This window comes from Littorina saxatilis, linkage group LG5, assembly GCF_037325665.1.
Source record: "Littorina saxatilis isolate snail1 linkage group LG5, US_GU_Lsax_2.0, whole genome shotgun sequence".
NCBI lineage: Eukaryota > Metazoa > Mollusca > Gastropoda > Littorinimorpha > Littorinidae > Littorina > Littorina saxatilis.
The window spans coordinates 51,873,522-51,897,797 of NC_090249.1; the positions used below are offsets into that span (position 1 = coordinate 51,873,522).

General features: G+C 43.3%; 1 protein-coding gene across 1 annotated transcript in view; it reads right to left on the reverse strand.

The window, feature by feature from the left end:
- Nucleotides 1–24,276, reverse strand: part of LOC138967791 (tyrosine-protein kinase transmembrane receptor Ror2-like) — a gene marked incomplete in the record, with an annotated part of 138,235 nt that overhangs the window by 41,035 nt on the left and 72,924 nt on the right. The window contains 1 exon segment of the mRNA XM_070340448.1: nt 16,079–16,089. Coding sequence (XP_070196549.1) covers nt 16,079–16,089 — 11 coding nt within the window.

The following is a 24,276-nucleotide window of genomic DNA, read 5'->3' on the forward strand; positions in this document are numbered from 1 at the left end:
TGTTTTCATACTTCGCACAATGACTGCACTCCAACATTGCCACAAATACGTTCAGTTATGCTATTTTTCCCCCATTTGTACACTATATTGGGATATTAAGTTGCATTATGTATCCCCTCTTCCCCTCTCCTCTTTTTTTCGTTCCCTTGTCGCCAAGTCATTGTACTTGTAGTGTTATCATATTGCATTGTACTTGTAATGTTATCATATTGAGAAGAAAACAATTGCCACAAATCAGAATTAGTATGATGAGAGTGTCCCCGTATCAGTAATAACACAACTTGGGTAACCAAGAAATGATTATAATGCTGCTACACTGCTATTGATGATGATCACCCGTCGCGATATAACCTGGAACGGTTGAAAACGACGTTAAACACCAAATAAAGAAAGAAAGAAAGAAAGAAAGATGATGATCAAAAATCTTAATCGGATAACCATGACTACGCTGCTGCTGATATTACGACCAACATGACCACGACAACATCGCCAGTTAGTACTTTATTTGCCAAAAATCTCTCAACACTTATACATCCTATATCCTTCAAAAACTTCACCTTTCAGGCTCAGAGGTGTTCATACCGCTCTCCCCGAGTGTCGGTGAAGCCTTATCTTTCTCCCTTACCAGGAAGCAATCCAGGGGGCAAAGACTGCCGACTGGGCAGATAAAAAGAGGCGAGAATTCGGGGTCTCAAGTGTCCGGTGTAACACGACATTTTTACTCCACGAAAAATTTACTCCGGAGTAAATATTTCGTACGAAATTCTTACTCCGAGTACACTTTTCGTACGAGAAAAAAAAACCCCAGGGCACGAAAAAAATTACTCCCTCCACGAAATTTTTACCCCCCATTGTTTTTACTTCCAGTAAAAATCTCGTACGCAAAAATGGGATGCGGGCGAAGGGATAATGCCAATAAGTGATCTCGCGCAAACGAATGTCGCGCTACCCTCCTTCCACCCCTTCCACCACCAAGACTAACAGGGGACAAGGGAGTAAAAATTTCGTACACCTGGCATGGGAAGTTAAATTGCTCGTGTTGGGGTGAAGTAATTTATTCGTTATTTATTCGTCAGGGGAGTAACATTTTTGTACGAAATGTTTACTCGGAACTCACCTGTCTTGGGGAGTAATTTTCTCGTGCAATGGGGGAGTGCTTTTTTTCGTAAAAGGAGTAACTTTTTCGTACGAAATGTTTACTCCGGAGTAAAAATCTCGTGGGAGTAATGTTCTCGTGTTACACCGGGAGAGGGAGTATTGATAGAGAGATGCCTTCATTGATAGATGGTTTGCTTACATGCAGTCTTCTGTCTCACTTCAGAGTTGGACCTCATGCTGTTAATCATCCAGGTATTGGACTTTTTTTGTCAGGGTAGATGTTTAGGGGGTGAGCTAGTTCAGACCACCTGAGAATCGAACCACTAGCTAAAACATTGATAGGTGCATTGCTTTGTGTTCTTCTTTCTCTCTCCTCAGAACTCATGCTGTTAATCAACCAGGGATTCGACTTTTTTCTTTTTTTTTGGGGGGGGGGGGGGGGGGGTGGGCGGGTGGATATTTAGGGGACGATCTAGTCGAATTACTAGCTGCATTGACAAGGATTGAATACACCATCACTTTTCTTTTGCTTTTATTGATAGATGTTGACGTGCATTGTGTTTTTCGTTCTCTCCTCAGACCTCATGCCGTTAATCATCCAGGAAAACAAGATTTTTTTTTAATTTCAGGGTGAAATTTGTGTACATGAATGCGGGGAAGGGCCACCAGGGAATCGAACAGACTGTTGTCGGGGCAGTTGCTAGCACGAGAATGACTAAATGATTGTATTTGCTTGTCCATGTCGGCTCATTTCTTATTTATCCAAAAAAGTTCAATGGAACATAAGAACATAGCACGTTATCATCGAGCAAAACGTAACATTTTATCCCGTCCGTGGAGTGTATCGCCTACACACGTATTTCTAATCATATTACTGGTGTAGATGATAAGAATTTTACATGTCGATTTATCGTATCTGATCTGTAGCAAGCAGCTGATGACCTATTTATGAACACCGTCGACCTTGTACACTTAAACAGTCTACCTTCACCGTGTTTCATTGGCCATTTTTTTCAAAGGAGTATGCAGATACACAAAACACTGACAGGGCTATTTTCAGTGTTAAGCCTAAAATATATGGGGTATTTAGCGCACATTAATTAATTAAGACGCACATGATATGCGGTCTGACTCCATGCATCTCTTTGCATCCTACGAGAGATCATGAGAAATGAACACCCAGCCGCCAACATGAATCAAAACATTTTTCTTATCTCAACTTTCTAGCATGTGAATATGCATTTCGTAGGTTTGCCAGTAGGAACATTACATGGCACAACTCCGACTCAGCTTAGTTCTGCAAGGATGTCTTTGTGTTCCTTCGTACATATTCAAATTGAAACGCTCATCACTTTTATAGCGATTGTAAAAAAATGTGAAAACCAGTCCATTTTCAAAATGACTTTTCTGATCGCTCAGCATTTTCAGATCCGGGCTTACTCTGTACTGAAAATGGGGAAACGGCCAAAAGTCAGAACGGACCATTTCTAGACACTTCACCCTTTACGATCCTTCCGCGTATAACCATTCCCACCAGCATGAAACGATAGAGAGACCGGAACAGATGAGAGGCACGGTGAGAAAATCAGGATTCGAACCCCCAGAGAACGATAGAATTTGGCGATAGAAATGAGGCGAGGGCCAGTGTGGCCTAGCGGTTCCTCCGAGACCCCCTGCCAGTCAGTGAATAGTACTGAGCTGAATTTGAACCCCACGGGGATGCCTTTGATATGCCAATTTATGAGGGAATTCAGACGTTAAGGGTTTGTGGATGGTTGTTTGTGGGGGTATTTTGATTGACACGATGAGTTGTGAACCTTATGTGTCTGGCTGTTGCTTCCTTTGACCTTTGTCTGTCAGTCTGCCTGTCTGCCTCTTCCGTGGCTGTGTGCTTGTATCCCAAACCTCAAAGTGGACTTACTGAGACGAGCAGAGCACAACTACCAACACAGCATTTGCTCAGATTTCACTATCGTGAATGCCACAATCAGGGTGAATTAAATACATTCCTTCATTCATCACAATTTATCAAATACGAATTGTATATAGTGTAGTTCGTATAGTAAACCTAAACTCTCAAGAAGCTGTCAGATATCCATGTAAAGCTGTCTAAAGTTTACAGCAGAGGAAGACAGACCACAGACATAGAAATAGTAGCTCTTTCTATGGCTCTGGAGACGGACAGACAATCTTCCCTCACTGTCCATCTGAATGACCACACTCCACTAAAACGCCACGATGTCCCGCTGTTTGATGAACCCTCTCAGACACTCTAACTTGTCTGTGATCGCAGGGAATCCAAAATCCACTCCCACCCTTTAAAGGTACATTCCTTTCCAAAGACTCAAATTAACTGTACGAAGTTGACTTCGTGAAACTGGCTGCGCGAAGCCGGTTTTTGGCACTAAGGTTTGGGGAATAAGCCTTCGCGAAGTCGACTTCGGACTCAATTGAAGACAGTCTTGAGCATCCAGTCTTGAATATCTCGATATATTTTTTACATGAGAGAAGACGGACCTTCAAATGGACACATGCCAAAAATCTACCGTCAGGCTGCTTTCTACAAGACGCTTTGGCATTGAATTTTCGGGAAGCCTTTGTGAAGTCGGATTCGGGCTAAACTTAGGACAGCCTTGAGAAGGGCATCTTTAACGAATATCCTTGCTCCCCGCCCCAACCTGTTCTCTCTTCAAGTATCGCCAATAGCTCTGTGGGGTTCCCAGTTCAGACTGATTTATAAGCCAACGCTCTCTGAACTGACCCGAGTCCTTGGAGCTAATCTCGATTGACCGCAGCTACTAAGAGAGGGCGGGCTTGCAGGGTGGGATGGAGACAGAGGGGCTTGTTGTTTACAATCAGTGCACATCTTGAGCACTTCAGGGTACATAAAACCGCAACAGCGTGATTGTTGGCTTGATGGCCGGGAGAAGTGGCGCAGCATGGGGAGGGGGGGGGGGGGGGGCATTTTGAGAAGTGGCGCAGCATGGGTAAGGGAGGGGGGTGATGGGTAAGTGTTGACAGTGTGGAAGTGATGCCATAGGGGATAGCCTGTTGTTGTTGTTGTTGTTCCTGGTGGGGGTGGAGATGATGGTGATGATGATGATGATGATGATGATGACGATGTTATTGTTGTTGTTAATGATGCTGGTGATGATGGTGATCATGATCATGATGATGATGGTGATGATTTCGTTGTTGTTGGTGCTTTTACCAATCTTTTCTGTGTTTGTTTTTGGAAGAAAGATTAACGTAAAGCAGTATAATACAAATTGTGATATCTCATTAGGAGATCAAAACCACCATTTTCGGGAGCCTACGTTTGAATTTCAATTATACCAAAAAAGAAATTAAATGTTGCTATGCCAAAACAGCGCAGTATATCAAACAGCTTTGCAATGAGACCATGTCGTGAAAGTTCTTGTACCGAAATGAACATCAGTGTTAGTTAATTACTCTTCTTTGCAATACGGTTTGGGTCGGGGGCGGGATGAAGGAGTGCATTACATCTGTTATTCATTTTCAATTTGTTCTGTTTTGTGAGCCGTCTTCTGTAGTTGTTGTTTCGCGGTTGGTTCGTGTGTTTGTTGGTTGGTTTTGTCATTTGCCATGCCTCTATGTTTTGTCATTTGCCATGCCTCTATGTTTTGTCATTTGCCATGCCTCTATGTTTTGTCATTTGCCATGCCTCTATGTTTTGTCATTTGCCATGCCTCTATGTTTTGTCATTTGCCATGCCTCTATGTTTTGTCATTTGCCATGCCTCTATGTTTTGTCATTTGCCATGCCTCTATGTTTTGTCATTTGCCATGCCTCTATGTTTTCATTTTCTGTCTTTCTTTTTGTATGTAAGAGAAGTTCAGCAAAAGACGAACATGAGTACATATCTGCAAGAATTGTTAGCAGACATAAAAGCATCGCTGGATAAGTAACCGGAATCTGTATGCAAATGCCCCTCGTGATGAGAATGCCACAGAGGCACGCGCTGACGTCACAAGGGATTTTCCCGAAGCGGGTGATGAAAGGTGCATCACCACAGGTAGTAATGAACAATCCTTTGTAACAGATTCCCCGCACAGCACACACAACTTTGATGCGTAGTTCTCGTTTCTTGAAACTCCATCTCATATTGACAGGTGTTGTGCAGCGCCAAACCACTATTATAGAGAGGTTGGAGTTACAATGAAGACGCCGATGAGTCTCTATGAGGTACATATTATGGGAACGCAAAGTCAGTTCAGATTCTAACGTCCTCAAAGGCAACAGTGGACAACTGGTAAAAAATATAGTTGATATATACGCTGCCAAAGTCATTTCGAGTATGCGTGATATGCTCTGTACGTGTTTTATATATACTCTGATAGGAATTTGGTTATTACGACATTTGGCTACGGTGAACACATCTGTCGTTCAAAACTATTCACAGATTTGAAATTCGCAGTTCATTCGCCCACTAGTGCAATTGTTTGGACAAGGCGTGTGAGAGGACTATTAAATTGAGCGAGTCACCGGGTAGTGATACCTCTTTCAGCGGATTCCATCGCATACCTGATTTCCTCGTTCGTGTTCTCATTGCGATTTTAGTTTCTCTGCTGACACAGTCTCATTTTATACAGCCAGGTGTGATGCATCAAGATGCTTTTACCTGTACTTATACCAAAGTCAACGCAGGTATCTCAGGTATTGGTCCCTTGAGACACTGCGATGGTAAACTCAGTAAGTCTGTGATCTCTTGTTACGACTGATCTTGCGGTAGCATCCGAGCCCTGTCTGTGGCTTGTTAAAGGAACAGAATCAGCATCAAAGACACATGGAATGTGTCCTACTCAACACTGGCATGCAGCTTGAGCCAAAGAGGGTAAGAGCAGAGATGTCTCTGCAACCTCTTTACTTGAGCCCTTCCTCAAGGCTGTCCTTAATTGAGCCTGAAGTCGACTTCGCGAAGTCTTTTTATTGCAAATTTAGTGCCAAAGCTTTGTACAGCCAACTTCGTGTACTAGACTTCTTCGCGAAGTCTTTTTATTGCAAATTTAGTGCCAAAGCTTCGTACAGCCAACTTCGTGTACTAGGCTTCGCGAAGTCTTTTTATGGCAAATTTAGTGCCAAAGCTTCGTGCAGCCAACTTCGTGTACTAGGCTTCGCGAAGTCTTTTTATTGCAAATTTAGTGCCAAAGCTTCGTACAGCCAACTTCGTGTACTAGGCTTCGCGAAGTCTTTTTATTGCAAATTTAGTGCCAAAGCTTCGTACAGCCAACTTCGTGTACTAGACTTCGCGAAGTCTTTTTATTGCAAATTTAGTGCCAAAGCTTCGTACAGCCAACTTCGTGTACTAGACTTCGCGAATTAGTCGTCTAATTAATGTTGGGCTTTATCTGCAAAGTTTTGCATTGGAAACTGCCCAACCCCAGCCTTGTCAGCTGGACGTCACTCAAAGTTGGCAAGGTAAGACAACGATATTCCAGGATACACTAAGGCTAGGCTTTGCTAGAGAGCAGTTTGACACTTCATGAACAGTCCTTATTTCAGCCGGTAGGATGCAACATGCATCTAAACACCATAGAAAAGAGACGAACGTCGTCTACACAGAACACACGCTGCAACCCAAACGCACGTGCTTTTACTAAAGACGTAGACAGACTATGTACTAATCCTAATGCCTTTAGCTGCACGGAGGCGGGATTTAGTACAGGTATCTCAGGTATGAGTCCTACGAGACTGTGTGATGGCAACCTCATTCTCAGATCTTTCGCTAACCGGTCGTGATGATGTGTGGCCGGTATGGACAGAGACGCAGACTTCTAATAAGTTGTGTGCATATGACGGCTTACTAGTGCCAAAACCTCATAATTGTAATTATCAAGGGAAAATTAGTAATTTTCCCTTGATAATTACCATTTTCACGTGTGTATTACTAATTTTCCCGGGAAAAGTACTAATTTTCCCAGAATAATTACTAACTTTCACCTGTTAATTACTAATTTTTAGTTTTGGCTCACTTCCTGATGGATTGCTAGTGCCAAAACTAAAAATTAGTAATTTTCCCGTGAAAATGAGTAACTAACAGGTGAAAACAGTAACTGACAGCGTTAATTAGTAATTATCACGTGATAATGGGTAACCCCAGGTTTTGGCACTAGTAAGCCGTCATAGGGATTACTAGTGCCAAAACCTCATAATTGTAATTATCAAGGGAAAATTAGTAATTTTCCCTTGATAATTACCATTTTCACGTGTTAATTACTAATTTTTCCGGGAAAATTACTAACTTTCACCTGTTAACTACTAATTTTTAGTTTTAACTCACTTCCTGACGGATTGCTAGTGCCAAAACTAAAAATTAGTCATTTTCCCGTGAAAATTACTAATTATCCCGTGAAAATGAGTAACTAACGAGTGAAAACAGTAACTGACAGCGTTAATTAGTAATTATCACATGATAATGGGTAACCCCAGGTTGTGGCACTAGTAAGCCGTCATATGTGCACGTGCAGTCCGAACACAGCGTCTATTATGCATGCTGTGTATTCTGCTGTATTCTGATGAAAACTGCTGATGCTGCTGGTGTTGCTGCTGCTGCTGCTGCTGATGATGATGATGACGGTCTTTTTTGCAATTTCTTGTCACAAAAATAGATGCAAAGCCGTCCCCCCAAAAAATGAAGTTTGACTGCCTAAATGGCCAATACACGATAAAACCCATTCGTGCACAACACGAGTGTGCGTGGGAGTTGTAGTTTTTATCTTTGCGGTTGCAGCCCAATTATGCAGGGTGCAGCAGACCAAGACCAGGTTTCAAACTCAATCTTCCATTGTTTTAGTACAGCTAAAATGCACAATTTTACTGATGGCCACAATAACGCTCTGAATACATTATAGACATTGTACCACTTAAAAACGGTGTGGATCCGTTTCGCAAACTGGAGTGAGTGAATTAAAATAGCATATGTTGCAGTCGAGGAATCATCATCACCAGTCCGCATCAGCGGGCGAGGAAATGACATCTAGATAATGACACTCAAATTCTTTACCAGCTGGGCAAAGCTATATTCCTGCGACGAGAACTCAAGCGAAATAATGAAAGCAAGAAACAAGAAAAAAAGAAAGAAAGAAAGAAGGAATGAAAGAAAGAAAGAAAGAAGGACAAGACAAGACAGAAAACAGAGAAATTAAGAGATAAAGTAAAAAAGAAGAAAGCAATGTGGAAAGGGGAAAAAAAGAAAAAGAGGCAGGAACACATTTTCTCAAAATTTACTCCACCATCTCTCTTCCATTCTCCCCCCCCCCCCACCACTACCCCTTACTCATCCGCCCCATCTCAACCCCAAAAGAAAGAAAAGCAACAAGTGTGTGAAAGAACAACAATCTCTTGCAGAACGATGCCGGAATGACTGGCGGTAATTCATCAAGGTGACAGTTGTAAGTAAAGACGGAACACTAATGGGGGCTGGACTGAAAGTCTAGCTGAGGAGAAAATAGGCTGAAAGGAAAGGGAAGAGCTGCTGACGAGACAATGAAAAATGGTACCCCCCCCCCCCCACCCCACCCACCCACAAAACAAAACAAAAACAAAAACGAAAAAAACTGTGCAGAAGAAGAGAGAGTAGGAGGATATCGGGGGAGTAGGAGACTGACAGTAGAGAGAGAACAACATGATGCGATACAAGTTCAGTCAAAAGATATTGCCAGTCCGAGACTGGCAGAAAAGCAATCAGAACAATAGACAGAGAGATAGATTGCTAAACCGACACTGACAAATAGAGGCAGACGAATTAGAAAAAAACAGACAGACAGACAGACAGACAGACAGACAGACAGACGGAGAGAGAGTATAACATGACAGACAGAGGCCAAAGAAAGGATTCAGGGAGACCTTGACGAGCAAGAAATGAACAAAGAGCAAGAACTTGACAATCAGTCACGACAGTCTGATGAGTAGACACAACGGGTGAAGCAGATATAGACATGAGATTTAAATTCACCACAACAAACAGGGAAAAGCGAAAACAAAAAGCAGAAAAAAGCCGCGAAAAGAAGCGATAAGAAGGAGATGTGGAGTTCGGAAAAGTAAAGTACAAAACCACATGGAAACAAGTGTAACACAAGCGCGCGAAGCCATTTTAAAGTGGAATTATGGGAACGTTACTTCCAGTCCGGAAGCCAAACAGGCCGACGCGATAAGAGACAGGTGGCTTGCAACCACTCGGGACGCGTGTAAAACTACTTTTACAAGTACCCGTGCTTTGGGAAAATATATTCAAGTGGTGCCAACTGTGAACGCCCTCCCCCTCCACCTCCATAATACCCCCACCCCCGTCCGTAACCCTTCCTCCCTCGCCCCTCCCCTCCTCTCGCTGTCTCTGGTTTTATGTCAGCCTACTTCTTGAAATGTACTGTATTTTGTCTTTTTTGCTCTCTGTATAACATTGCTCTGAAATGACACTATAAACAGCTAATAAGCATTGAAACCGAATTTTCAATTTTGTTGATGTCATGAAATTACCATTTTCTATTAACTTTCTGCTGTTTTTTTATGTGTGGTTCTTTCATAAAACACTACTTGTTATTTGGCTTGCATTGTCAGAAACTCTTCACCAAGAAAGAAATAAGAAGGAAGGGAGATAGGATAGTGAGAACTGCATGGTCCAGAAGCTTGGTGACACACCGAATGTGAAGACTGAGACAGGAGATTTGTTTTCTTCTGCACATTGTTTTCGAAAATGGCTACATACAAGTTTCTGCAATTTCCGAAAGTTTGAATCAGCGTCATCTATCTGACTCCTAGTCCTATTGTGAGGAAAAAAAATCAGCAGTTCTTCCTAAACCCGGCGACGGCACCGTTTTCAGCAATTAGACCAAACAAGTGTTGGCATTTTGCTGACTGCCAAAATCAGCCCTGAAAGGCATGTTCCTTTTCAGTACTAAGCTAACTATAGCCTGTTCCAAAAGAAACGCAACCAACCTGTTTCCAAAATCAAAGTGCAAAATTTATTCCGCAAATAATATTTCATGAAGTTACATATTTCATTTTTGGTACATTTCCAAATCACAACATGTGGAACAAAACAGGTTTAACAATAAAAGTGGAAAACAATGACAATTGAAGCACGATTTATGTCCCTTTTCTGACGCAGCTGTCTTTTCTGCGTTTAATAACGGATGTGTCCTCCACCAGCATTTCTTTTGCAAATAATATTTCATGAAGTTACATATTTCATTTTTGGTACATTTTCAAATCTTTTCATGACCTGACTGACTGCTTGGCCCGTTTGGCCAGCGGCAAGCATGCCAATAGCACGCTCTCTTTCATTTTTAGACAAACGAGGCATTCTGCCGTCAGTCCAGCTGAAGAAGTCACTGTTATTTTCTACTGTATTGCCAGCTCAGTTGAAACTTGAGTTGTCCCTATGTCGTCACGTATGTAACTTCATGAAATATTATTTGCACTTTGATTTTGCAAACAGGTTGGTTGCGTTTCTTTTGGAACAGGCTGTATAGTCATCCCCATTTACTTCTTTCAATACTTGGTTATTTCGCTGGTTCCTGTTTGTGTTTAGATGGAGGAGAAGGGGAAGGAGGATAAGAGTCAAGATGAAGAGGGAGGGGGGGGGGGGGGAGGGATGTAGAAGAGGCATAGCGGGATACGACGAATTGTCGCGTGCCAAAATACTTCCCTGCTACCATCCACTTTCCACCAAAATAGTCTTGAGTCTAGCGTTTGAAAATGCCTGAGCCTGAAGGCGAATGTAACTTACACCTCTTGATATCAGTCTGCCTTAGAGATGAGAACGACAGTTGGCCAGATGGCCAGAATAGCGCGCTGCATTTTCCTGCATAGAACTAAGGCGCGTCTGCCGCGACGGTGCCTGAGCTAAACATTGGTGGGCATTGCTCCCAGCCCAGCACACGGCACTGTAAACATTCCCCGTCCCTTCACCTCTCTCGCCACCATCCGCCCTACCCTTGGTCTCATGCCTGAAAATGCAAAACACGCGGAGAACTCTTTCCTCTCGCTCGTGGCAAGGTGACACGACATTCAGACACAGTCACCGACTATTACATGCATAGCCCATCACAGCAGGCCATGCACAGTCGAAATTCCTTCACACAGACAGGCGTGCACGTTATGTAACTTCATGAAATATTATTTGCACTTTGATTTTGCAAACAGGTTGGTTGCGTTTCTTTTGGAACAGGCTGTATAGTCATCCCCATTTACTTCTTTCAATACTTGGTTATTTCGCTGGTTCCTGTTTGTGTTTAGATGGAGGAGAAGGGGAAGGAGGATAAGAGTCAAGATGAAGAGGGAGGGGGGGGGGGAGGGATGTAGAAGAGGCATAGCGGGATACGACGAATTGTCGCGTGCCAAAATACTTCCCTGCTACCATCCACTTTCCACCAAAATAGTCTTGAGTCTAGCGTTTGAAAATGCCTGAGCCTGAAGGCGAATGTAACTTACACCTCTTGATATCAGTCTGCCTTAGAGATGAGAACGACAGTTGGCCAGATGGCCAGAATAGCGCGCTGCATTTTCCTGCATAGAACTAAGGCGCGTCTGCCGCGACGGTGCCTGAGCTAAACATTGGTGGGCATTGCTCCCAGCCCAGCACACGGCACTGGAAACATTCCCCGTCCCTTCACCTCTCTCGCCACCATCCGCCCTACCCTTGGTCTCATGCCTGAAAATGCAAACCACGCGAAGAACTCTCACCTCTCTCTCGTGGCAAGGTGACACGACATTCAGACACAGTCACCGACTATTACATGCATAGCCCATCACAGCAGGCCATGCACAGTCGAAATTCCTTCACACAGACAGGCGTGCACGTTATACACGAGACAGCCAGTGTGAGAGAATGTCACCGAGCATTACGAGCAAAGCTCATCGCAGCAGGTTATGCGAGGTGACATTCCTTCAAACAGGGATGCGTTTTAGAAATGCACGAAGCCAGTGTGAACTGTGTCCTATGAATTCTTGAAAATAGCAATGCACAGGACAATGCAGACGATTAAGTATGCCTCAGGGATAAGAACAGAAGGCGTTGAGAAAGTCAGCTTTCAGTTGGATTTTGTGGTAATGAGTGTGGTAAAATGACAAAATCAGATTTCACCTAGCACAGTCAAGAATGTGTATAATAATCTTTTCTGTCATAATTCCTGACATAACAACACAAATATTTTGCCTTGACCAGCACTGAGCCCACAGAACAAGATTCATCAAAGATGAGACAGGACGCTTTCTCTGCCGAGGACTGCTTTACTCTCTGAAACAACAATGCCACGACAAGTCAGGGACCGTCACGAAAAGTAGCAGAAAATGGACCCCAAATCCTACACGACCCATGAAGCCACAACAATTATTTAACACGTTCCCGACCAAGATCAGATTAGATGGCTTAGCCAGGAATACATCCCCCAAGAGGTTCAATGAGAAGATGTGTTGAAGATGATACAGGAAGCTATGCTTAGCGGTTGGCCTAGTGGTAAGGCGTCCGCCCCGTGATCGGGAGGTCGTGGGTTCGAACCCCGGCCGGGTCATACCTCAGACTTTAAAATCGGCAATCTAGTGGCTGCTCCGCCTGGCGTCTGGCATTATGGGGTTAGTGCTAGGACTGGTTGGTCCGGTGTCAGAATAATGTGACTGGGTGAGACATGAAGCCTGTGCTGCGACTTCTGTCTTGTGTGTGGCGCACGTTTTATGTCAAAGAAGCACCGCCCTGATATGGCCCTTCGTGGTCGGCTGGGCGTTAAGCAAACAAAAAAAGAAAAAAAGCTATGCTTAGCTAAGTTTCTATTCTCTGACGAAACAATGACTTCACGTTTCACAGCCCATCGCCAAACGTACAGATTTAGGAATCACTTAACAAAGAAGGGGTACAACGTTTGTCATGTTCAAGTTACTGATCCCAAATATACAGGAAGCAAACTTAATTAAGCCATTTTGTTTGTTTATTTGTTGCTTAACGTCCAGCCGACTACGCAGAGCCATATCAGGACGAGGAAGGGGGGGATGAAGGGGGCCACTTGTCAAGCGATTCCTGTTTACAAATGCACTAACCCATTACTTGTGTCCCAGCAGGCTTTAGTAAAACTAAATTAATACCTACTGGAAGATTACCAGTTTCCAGTATGTTAAAATAGGCTTAACCTATCTACTGCTGGACTTACATCAGAACACTAACAGATTAAACTATACATGAATCGCGAGAAAAGCGGCAAGAGAAGAGATTTTTGGAAAAAATACAGGTGAATGAGCAAGAAGGCAGAAAAAAGAAAAGAATTCATGAAGAAAAAGAGAGCATGACAGGAAAGAGGAACCAAAAATCTACCTAACAGCAAACTAGAAATCTCCTGCGGTTCCAAAAACAGGAGGGGCCTTTAATTTCATAACCGCAGTGCCCCACTGCGGGATAATTAAGCCATGACTTCCAATGTTCCGATATAACAGTGATTAAATGTTGCATGGACCATCAGTAAAGTCGCAGATTTGGTTTTGAACCAACATAGTAAAGGAATGTAAACGGTACCATTTTTGCCATATTCTCCAACATAAAAATGCTCACACCTTGCTTAGACCATGTACCATCACTAAAGCTCACAGAAAAGGGTATAGCCATATTTTGCCGGGACTACAATACTTTTTGACATAAAATAAATCCAAAAACAAAGAGACTGCCAACGTTCCAAAATTCAGACATAACAAAGAAATCTGATTTTGTCACTTAAGGATACACACAATATCATAAAATAGTATAAATACTTTCTGACATAACAAAGCATTCAGAAGGACCCTCGCTAAAATCGACCAAAAAAAGAATCAAATCCTACACGACTGATGAAGCCACAACAAGGATCTAACAAGATCCTTAGGATCAGAGAAGCTGGCTCAAGTCAGGAATCCACCCCCGAGAGACTAAGCCGAAGCCACGGAGAGAGATCTCGTGTGGCATTCTCCCCACATGCAATATTATAAAATGTCAGAATCCTGCAGATGCCAATCTCGGCAGCCGCCGCTATTGTGGGGTGTGGTGGCAAAACAAGGCTGGAGTGGGTTGCATGACGAAGGCGTGACTAGGATGGAATCAACAAGAAGAGGGATCGTAGGGATTCGGGATGGAATAGAAGACATGGAGGTCGTAAGTATAGCGGCAGTGAGCTTGTCGGCAGAACGAAAATAATGTGTCATCTTCAAACGATGATAGGAACCATCACCGGGATTTGTCCATCAAGCACTTGCCATGGCATCAACAACAAAAATAGCAGGGACAAAGGTGGAATGGAAAACTGACAAAACAATCGAGCGGCAACAAGATCGTTGTGGCAGAACGAAATATGCGTAGAAATTGCTACATAACATCAAAAGTACCGTGTCGCATTCCTGAATGCAACGTTGCTAAGCACACATGTATTATCTCTATGACCAGCTGATCAGTAACGAAACCATTTGCCGGTAGCACGATTGAAAGAGCCATTATGGCTGCAAGCCTTTGTCAGGCGCCAAGACAACATGAAAAACATACACGCGATCCAAAGCAATAACGAATTGTTCAGATTGAGTTGATAATATCTCTTAACCTCACAATTCAACAAAAATAATTGCATGAGCATAGTACGCAGGCTTACGAAGAAACAGATTAACAAACAGACTGATTTGAACCCTTCGTCTCCAACTTAATATCCAACCATCTCAGGTCCAGTTAGCGTTCCCACTGCGACCGGACTGCAAATCCCAACCGGTTATATTTCTAATATTGAAAGGAAACAGTACAGCATGCAAGAAAAGAACGTATCATTAAACTAAATGTAAATAAACAGAATGTTAAAACAAAGTTCTTCGCAAAGACATACTGGATTAACATCTCGGTCGAGCTCTGCAGAAATTGTTCAAAACAGCTGACACAGAATAAGGAAGTACATTCCCATCTCTTACAAACTGTTTACTGAATACATTGCTCTGCACTCAGTATGCCCATACACACACACACACACACACACACACACACACACACACACACACACACACACACACACATTAACACACACACACACGCACGCATGCACGCACGCACTCACACACACACACACACACACACACACACACACACACACACACACACACACACACACACACACGTACATACACACACATCTGTATCCTTGTTTGAGTTTGTGTGTGTGTGAAAATTTGCAAGAGGCATGTTTTAAAACTTAGATCATGCCTGACATCTATCTCTATAGGAATCGGTATTCTCTCCCTACCTCCCGCCCTCCCTTCCGTTTTCCCTCCCTCTCTCTCTCTCTTTGTTGAACCGAAATATAAGCACAAAAAAGAAGAAGAAACAAGAAGGGCAAAGCCCATACGACTCACATGCTTGACCTAAACCTAGCAATGACATCATACACTAAGAACTGCTTTACACATTTTTCCTACCAAAATACATGTGACCTTGACCCAAGGTCAAGGTCATCCAAGGTCATGCAACACAAAGCTGTTAATTCAAGACATAGGAAGTACAATGGTGCTTATTGGCTCTTTCTACCATGAGATATGGTCACTTTTAGTGGTTCACTACCTTATTTTGGTCACATTTCATAAGGGTCAAAGTGACCTTGACCTTGATCATATGTGACCAAATGTGTCTCATGATGAAAGCATAACATGTGCCCCACATAATTTTTAAGTTTGAAACAGTTATCTTCCATAGTTCAGGGTCAAGGTCACTTCAAAATATGTATACAATCCAACTTTGAAGAGCTCCTGTGACCTTGACCTTGAAGCAAGGTAAACCAAACTGGTATCAAAAGATGGGGCTTACTTTGCCCTATATATCATATATAGGTGAGGTATTCAATCTCAAAAACTTCAGAGAAAATGGGAAAAATGTGAAAAATAGCTGTTTTTTAGACAACATTTATGGCCCCTGCGACCTTGACCTTGAAGCAAGGTCAAGATGCTATGTATGTTTTTTGGGGCCTTGTCATCATACACCATCTTGCCAAATTTGGTACTGATAGACTGAATAGTGTCCAAGAAATATCCAACGTTAAAGTTTTCCGGACGGACGGACGGACGGACGGACGGACGGACGACTCGGGTGAGTACATAGACTCACTTTTGCTTCGCATGTGAGTCAAAAAGGATTCTTTCTTTTTCAAACGGAAGTTTCATTTTTAGGAGAAACGTGAAGATCAACTGCATTCTTCCAGACATTCACCTGCAAAGTCTACGTTGAATAACTACCTCCCAGTGCATCCTTCTATTAGTATAGAAAGAACATCCGCACTCAACCGTGACCCCAGCATCAAGGGAGGTAATTACCCAACAATCTAATCAAGGTGACATAAATATTTACCTGTGGGGGTCATTCCGCACTCATTAACTGACCTCTTATCAAGTGTAGGTGGATGTATAACAACCTCCCGATGTTGACAGACACGTGCATCGCAGACCGGCCTCGCAGAGACTGACAAGATATCTCTAATTCTACCATCATCTCAAGGCCTCTTCTTCAACTCTGACTGAGGATTAGCCCAGGGAAAGTATTCGAGGGAGGTAGGGGGGCTTGGGAAGGCGGAAGAGATGGGGGGGGGGGGGGTGGCTGACGGAGAGAGAGAGAGAGAGAGAGAGAGAGAGAGAGAGAGAGAGAGAGAGAGAGAGAGAGAGAGACACACACACACACGCGCACACACACACACACACACATACACACACACATTCACACACATACACATACACACACACACATTCACACACATACACACACACACACACACGCACACACCCACACACACACACACACATACACAAAAACACACACAAACAAAGACAAAGACAGCCACAGATAGACAGACAGACAGACAGAGACAGGCAGACAGACACAGACATATAGACAGACAGACGAAAAAAAAAGATTTAGAAATCAGAACACGTTTATTCTATAGTAACTTTAAGAGTATGAGTAGAAGGGGAAGGCCTGTGTGAAAAGGAGCTCCCAGTGTTCCCCAAGAAAGGCAAGGGATCAGAAGCAGTCCTGTCCTTGGAAGGAGCAATGCAAGCGAACCGAGAGATGTATATTAATTAATTCGTTCCACCGTCCGTGTTTGTCTATCTGTCCCGTGCCTGTAGATAATCTTTAAGACTAAGAGTCTGTCTCGATTTTAATTTGTATTTATTATTTCAAGCCATTTGTGTCGTACGGTGGTTGTCCATCTGACGAGGGAAAGTCTGTGGCGGTGTGTGGTGTGGTGCAGAAAAAGGGCGGTGTCACAAAAACTCAAATCCCTGAGCTGCAGTGTGCAGGAAAGCAACGGGAACCCGTTTCAGGCCAACAATCCGGTGCTGGGTGCACGTGATATGAAGTTATCGCTAAACACCTCAGCACGGCGCCATCCGGTGCTTGAGCGAAATTTGAACCCCCGTGAAAACAGCCCCAGAACAACATGTCCTGGGGTGCTAAGGTTGGATTCACTTCTCTTCAGTAACTTGTCCTTTCTCATAGGGACGCCTTCGATAAAAAACGGGAAAAGTTGAGCTTCATTAAAAGCTAGGTTTTGAACCGTTAGGTTAGGCTGAGAGCGTAAAAACGTTACAGAAATAAGAGAGTTGGAAAGGAAATTCTGCCAAGCTTTAAAGAATTGTCGTCCTGAAAATTACTACAATCAAGAGATGTTCACAAGTAGTGCATAACGCAACATCACAATTGCATTGTCAGACGCATTAGCCGTGAGGCGCCTGAACCCGCATACATGCACAGGTTCTCCTAACACAACAGAACCCTGAACATCAAACGCACACCTTCTTCTTCTTCTTCTTCTGCGTTCGTGGGCTGAAACTCCCACGTACACTCGTGTTTTTGCACGAGTTGAATTTTACGTGTATGACCGTTTTTACCCCGCCATTTAGGCAGCCATACGCCGCTTTCGGAAGAAGCATGCTGGGTATTTTCGTGTTTCTATAACCCACCGAACTCTGACATGGATTACAGGATCTTTTCCGTGCGCACTTGGTCTTGTGCTTGCGTGTACACACGAAGGGGGTTAAGTCACTAGCAGGTGTGCACATTAGTAAGTTGACCTGGGAGATCGGAAAAATCTCCACCCTTATAACCCAAACGCACACCAAATCTTCATATTGGAACCCATGCAAGAAAGCACGACGCAAGGAGCTAAGAGACGCAACAGGCGTCACTAATTGTTAAAGGCCCCGCATGCTTACCGAATTCCTCGATCGAAGAAAGATTTAAAAGATATACATTTATCCAAGACGCGATCTATTAGGACCGTGTGCAGGTGTAAGTTGATGAATTTGTGATATACGATGTTCGCCTCTAACGAACTCAGAATGCCAACAGAAAATCTCCAGAGCCTGAAAAACGAAGAAGCAACTTGCTCTAAAGTCAGTGCAGAGTTCGACTAAACAGCACAGTCCTGTCCGTGTGAACGCTTCAGCCCACCATCTCGTATCTGTTGAAATGGGATAAGGCCATCTCTCCACAAATGGCTTTTAGGAAGTTCATTCAAATATTCCAACTTTGCACAAGAAGCAGTCAGGTTGCTAATTGTGTGTACGTGTCCAAGTGGAAGGATATTCTTACTCTCTCTCTGTCTCACTCTCTGTCTCACTCTCTGTCTGTCCCTCTCACTCTCTCTCTGTCACTCTCTCTCTCTCTCTGTCTCTGTCTCTCTCTCTCTGTCTCACTCTCTCTGTCTCTCTCTCTTTCTCGTTCTCTGTGTCTCACTCTCTATCTGTCTCTCTCTCTCTCTCTCTCTCTCTCTCTGTCTCTCTCTCTGTCTCTCTCTCTCTGTCTCTCTCTCTCTCTCTCTCTCTCTCTCTTTTTCATTTTACATTTAGTCAAGTTATGACTAAATGTTTTATCATAGAGGGGGGAATCGAGACGAGGGTCGTGGTGTGTGTGTGTGTGTGTGTGTGCGTGCGTGCGTGCGTGCGTGTAGAGCGATTCAGACCAAACTACTGGACCGATTTTTATGAAATTTGACATGAGAGTTCCTGGGTATGATATCCCCATATGTTTTTTTCATTTTTTTGATAAATGTCTTTGATGACGTCATATCCGGCTTTTCGTGAAAGTTGAGGCGGCACTGTCACGCCCTCATTTTTTAACCAAATTGGTTGAAATTTTGGTCAAGTAATGTTCGACAAAGCCCGGACTTCGGTATTGCATTTCAGCTTGGTGGCTTAAAATTTAATTAATGACTTTGGTCATTAAAAATCTGAAAATTGTAAAAAAAAAATTTTTTTTTTATAAAACTATCCAAATTTACGTTCATTTTATTCTCCATCATTTGCTGATTCCAAAAACATATAAATATGTTATATTTGGATTAAAAACAAGCTCTGAAAATTAAATATATAAAAAATATTATCAAAATTAAATTTTCCAAATCAATTTAAAAACACTTTCATCTTATTCCTTGTCGGTTCCTGATTCCAAAAACATACAGATATGATATTTTTGGATTGAAAACACGCTCAGAAAGTTAAAACGAAGAGAGGTACAGAAAAGCGTGCTATCCTTCTTAGCGCAACTACTACCCCGCTCTTCTTGTCAATTTCACTGCCTTTGCCATGAGCGGTGGACTGACGATGCTACGAGTATACGGTCTTGCTGCGTTGCATTGCGTTCAGTTTCATTCTGTGAGTTCGACAGCTACTTGACTAAATATTGTATTTTCGCCTTACGCGACTTGTTTTTCTTGCCTTCTGAGGAGTCTGTGCTCTGTAAATAAGGATGCACAACATTGATTTATGTTTGCATCTGAATTTAATTAACATGATGTCGTTCTTTTTAATTTGTATAATATATAGATGCGCGTGTTGGGTGTGCTTGGCTTGAGTGAATATTTCTAAACCGCAATTGTCACAACGAATTCCCAACCTTGTGCATTAAAATAAATATTCTGAGTCTGTATCCCATATATAAAAGCCTGCGCATATCTGTGATGGTGAGGAGGATTCAGTGTTTCATGGAAAGGTCTGTATCTCTGAATTTGTTGGCAGTTGGCTTCAGTTTGACATTTTTGTAGCCGTTTTGCGAAACGCTTGAAACAGCAACATTCTGACAGGAAGAAAGAGATACAAACATAACAAATACAAAAAAAATGAACTATAAACTAGTTAGCGCTGGGCAGTTTGACTCAGACATCCAAAATCCTAAGCCAACAAATTTTTAAAAGCTAAAGCAATTCAGATGCAAACATAAATCAGTGTTGTGCATCCTTATTTACAGAGCACAGACTCCTCAGAAGGCAAGAAAAAAAAAGAAACACAAAGAGAGAGGGGGAGAGAGAGAGAGAGAGAGAGAGAGAGAGAGAGAGAGAGAGAGAGAGAGAGAGAGAGGAGAGAGAGAGAGAGAGAGAGAGAGAGAGAGAGAGAGAGAGAGAGAGAGAGAGAGGGAGAGAGAGACAAGTCGCGTAAGGCGAAAATACAACATTTAGTCAAGCTCAGTCGAACTCACAGAATGAAACTGAACGCATTGCATTTTTTCCGCAAGACCGTACACTCGTAGCATCGTCTGTCCACCGCTCGTGGCAAAGGCAATGAAATTAACAATCCAGAAAAGCGCTGTAGCGGTTGCGCTGAGGAGGATAGCACGCTTTTCTATATCTCTATTCTTTTTAACTCTCTGAACGTGTTCTTCATCAAAGACATTTATCCAAAAAATGAAAAACACGTCTGGGGATATTATACCCAGGAACTCTCATGTAAAATTTCATAAAGATCGGTCCAGTAGTTTACTCTGAATCGCTCTACACACACACACACACACACACACACACAGAGACACACACACACATACACACACACACACACACACACACACACACACACACACACACATACACACACACACACATACACCACGACCCTCGTCTCAATTTCACCCTCTATGTTAAAAATTTTTAGTCAAAACTTGACTAAATGTAAAAAGAAAAAGAAAAATGCAGAAAGAAAGAAAGAAAGTGGGAGCAACCACAACAAAAATAGCAAATTAAAGAAAACAGCAACACGAATCGAAAAATTAGTCTTCGAACCTAAAATTCTCAAACCCCACACACAACAACCAAAGAAAAACTTCAAACAGAACACAAAAAGCAACAGTAATGCGACCGTAATTAATTGCTAATGCTGTTCCCAACAGTTGCAACAGAAGAACACGAAGAAGATTAGGAGGAGTAAATGGAGATAAGGGGGATCGCTCCAGTTTGTAGCTCTACACCTATCTACCTGCGCCCCCCCCTCCCCCCTGTAGCGCGGAACAGGTAAGTTACAAAGCTGTGGCATCACTTCGCTTAACAGGGCAAAACACCTTGAAGGACTCTCCTGCTGATTATTTAGTTGTATGTCCTCACTTTTATCTGCTCACATATGTAACTTTAGCAGGACCGACGACGCACTGCAGCTTATCCCAGCCCGCTACACGTTGCATGAAAGGAAAACAGGCCAAGTACTCGTCATAATCCCTATCGCGGCATAAATAATAGGCAGTGCGTCGTCTGTGCCGCTGAAACTGCGCAGGTATATTCTGCCCATTAGCAACACTGGTAATTCACGTAATAGCCAAAGTCGGCTCCTGTGACGAAATCCTCACGAACTACACCCAGTGGGCATCCAGGTCCAGACCCAAAAAGAAGCGTATCTGTTTGTTTCGGTTGACTGATTGGTTGGTTGGTTTGTTGGTTATTAATAATTTTCTGTCAGATTTTTATTTCAACGCGTATTCTGTAAAATCTCTTTTTCTCCAACCTCGACACTGCCGTAGATGCAACGCAAAACAATCTTAGTGTAGCAGTAGAATATATGTGTGCAAAGTGTCTGAAGCTCCTCGGGTACTATCTTCACTAATTAATGCGCCCTTTTCAAATGAGGGTGTACTTTTAGGAGTCCAGCTTGCCTATAGTAAAAGCAAAGTGGCCTTAGGTCAGTCGGAGAAGATCCTCAAAGGCTGTCGTTTTCCTCCACCGCAAATTGTCACCACACCTGTAATGAACCACAGGGCTTGCGACTATGACAATACATTGATAGACGAACCCAGGAAACACCTCTGTCGGCTTTGTGTGGGTTGTGAACGAGTGAATACTCTTACTTGTTGTGAGGAAAATTCTTTGTCCACGGTGTTTTGATGACACACCCCTCGCGAGTGACTTCCCTATCATGTTACGAGGGAAAGCCTTTCTCAAAGCAAGAGTATTCTCTCTTTTACAACCCATTCTTCTTCTTGTGTCTTCTTGTGGTTCGCTGTTAGATCGTCAGTCCGGACTGCAGGGCGAAACGTGCTGTCCTCTCCAAGTCCTCTTTGGGGCCGTATAGCTTCTTTTGTAGCGCTGTCTCCTCTGGCCAGATGGTGTCCCTCAGAGCACTGTGGTATGGACAAGCCTGCACAACCCATTCAAATCCGACAGAGGTATTTCTGAACAACGTCTAATGTTGTTCATGGCCATAAGCTCTGTGACGCATTAAAAGACCGCTGAACAATCTGCTGTGTAATACCAGCCTATGAGGATCTTCTCCGACTGACTCTATGGGCCTTTTTATGTTACAAAATATACAGCATAATTATAATGGCTTCAAAGCCTAACAACTGCGCCACAGCTGTTCACCCACGCGACAACTCTCTTCAGCGCTAAACACCACACGTAAACTTATGTACAGCAACGGGTAGCAAAGTGGTTCCAGATTTTCCCCGTTACTGCGGCCACCGAACCGTCTCATACCCGCACGTGGCGGCCAGAAGATTCATAAATCTACAGGGCTGCTAATTGGACAACTGTGGCCATTTTGTTGTGGCAGTCGTTGTGTAAACGAAGAGCGGTTCCTGGGAAGACCGTGGTTGAACCGAGTGTGTGATGAAATTGTGGGTATTGTCTTTGATGAGTATTGCAATAGTTGGGTCATCTTGTACTTACAAGCTTTCGCTGAGAGCGTGAAGGTAGGAGGTTGAGAAGAGGAGGCGAGGGCTGGGGGGGGGGGGGGGGGGGCTTGGGGTACATGAGAGTCCGTAGGATTCTGATTTGTGTCGATTGAGAGGTAGAGGAGAGGCAGATGGAGTTTGACCGTCAGAGTAAACAACAGACAAACCCCAAAACGAATGGAAGGCATTTTGATAATAAATCAGATTATAGTGGATGAGCAAACTTGTATTCTTGGACATGATTGATCAGACACTAATCGCTTACGAAACGTGGCTGTAACCAGTCTGGTAGAAGATAATGAAAATATGGCGATCCCGGAACAGAATGTTACAACCTAGCGACTGCTGTTCTGAACATTCGCCAGTGCTTGTCAAGGGACTAACCCATTGTTATCACCATAATCCTCCTCGTCGTCGTCGTCCTCATCGTCATCGTCATCATCATCATCATGGCACCCTTCTCTCCTTCCCCCTATTCTTTCTTTCCTGCCTTCTTTGCTTCCTTCTCTAGCCAAGACGTCCATCCTCCACCCGTCCAAAGGGCAGAGTTGATCAGTTAGGACAGGTTGGGTGGGCCAGGTTTTGGGATAGCCAGCACCCCTACCTCGCTGAGACGGTCCAGCGCGGCATACCTGCCAGAGTGCTTGTCGAGTCGGATTTATTGACCACTGACCGGCACGGCAGGCAGCGGAGGCCTTAAAGCGAGTCACTGTTCTGAATCCTTTTGTTTATTTCTGGACCAAAAGAAAGACAACTGACAGGAAGTTGCTGTACTAAAGTCTGTTCTTTGTGAGATGTCTCAGTTGTGCCCCCCCCCCCCCCCTCAGTTTATTTCTGGGCTGCCAAGACAACAGAGAAGATGTTGCTGTACTAAAATAAGGTGCGAGATATGTCTCGGTTGTGTTACCCCCACTCTCTCTGTGTCTCCCCCCCCCCTCGTTATCGACCAATCAAGATAACTTTAAAAAAAAGGTCCATGACAGCAACAACGATATAAAACTCATACAGATTATAAACATGTGCACAATTTCGTACAAACACAAAATATAGTGGGATACGGAAAATCCAAGTTTTAAATCTGAATAATCGAATGAATTACATAAAAACAAATGTCAGCCAACCTTCATTTGCCGAACATTCATTCTACAACTGTCTTCAACATATGTCAACATTCTACGCCAAAAACTCCTGCTAACCCCCCTAACAGATTTCAGGTGACCCGTCCTTTAAACAAGGAACAAAAACAACAATAGCAA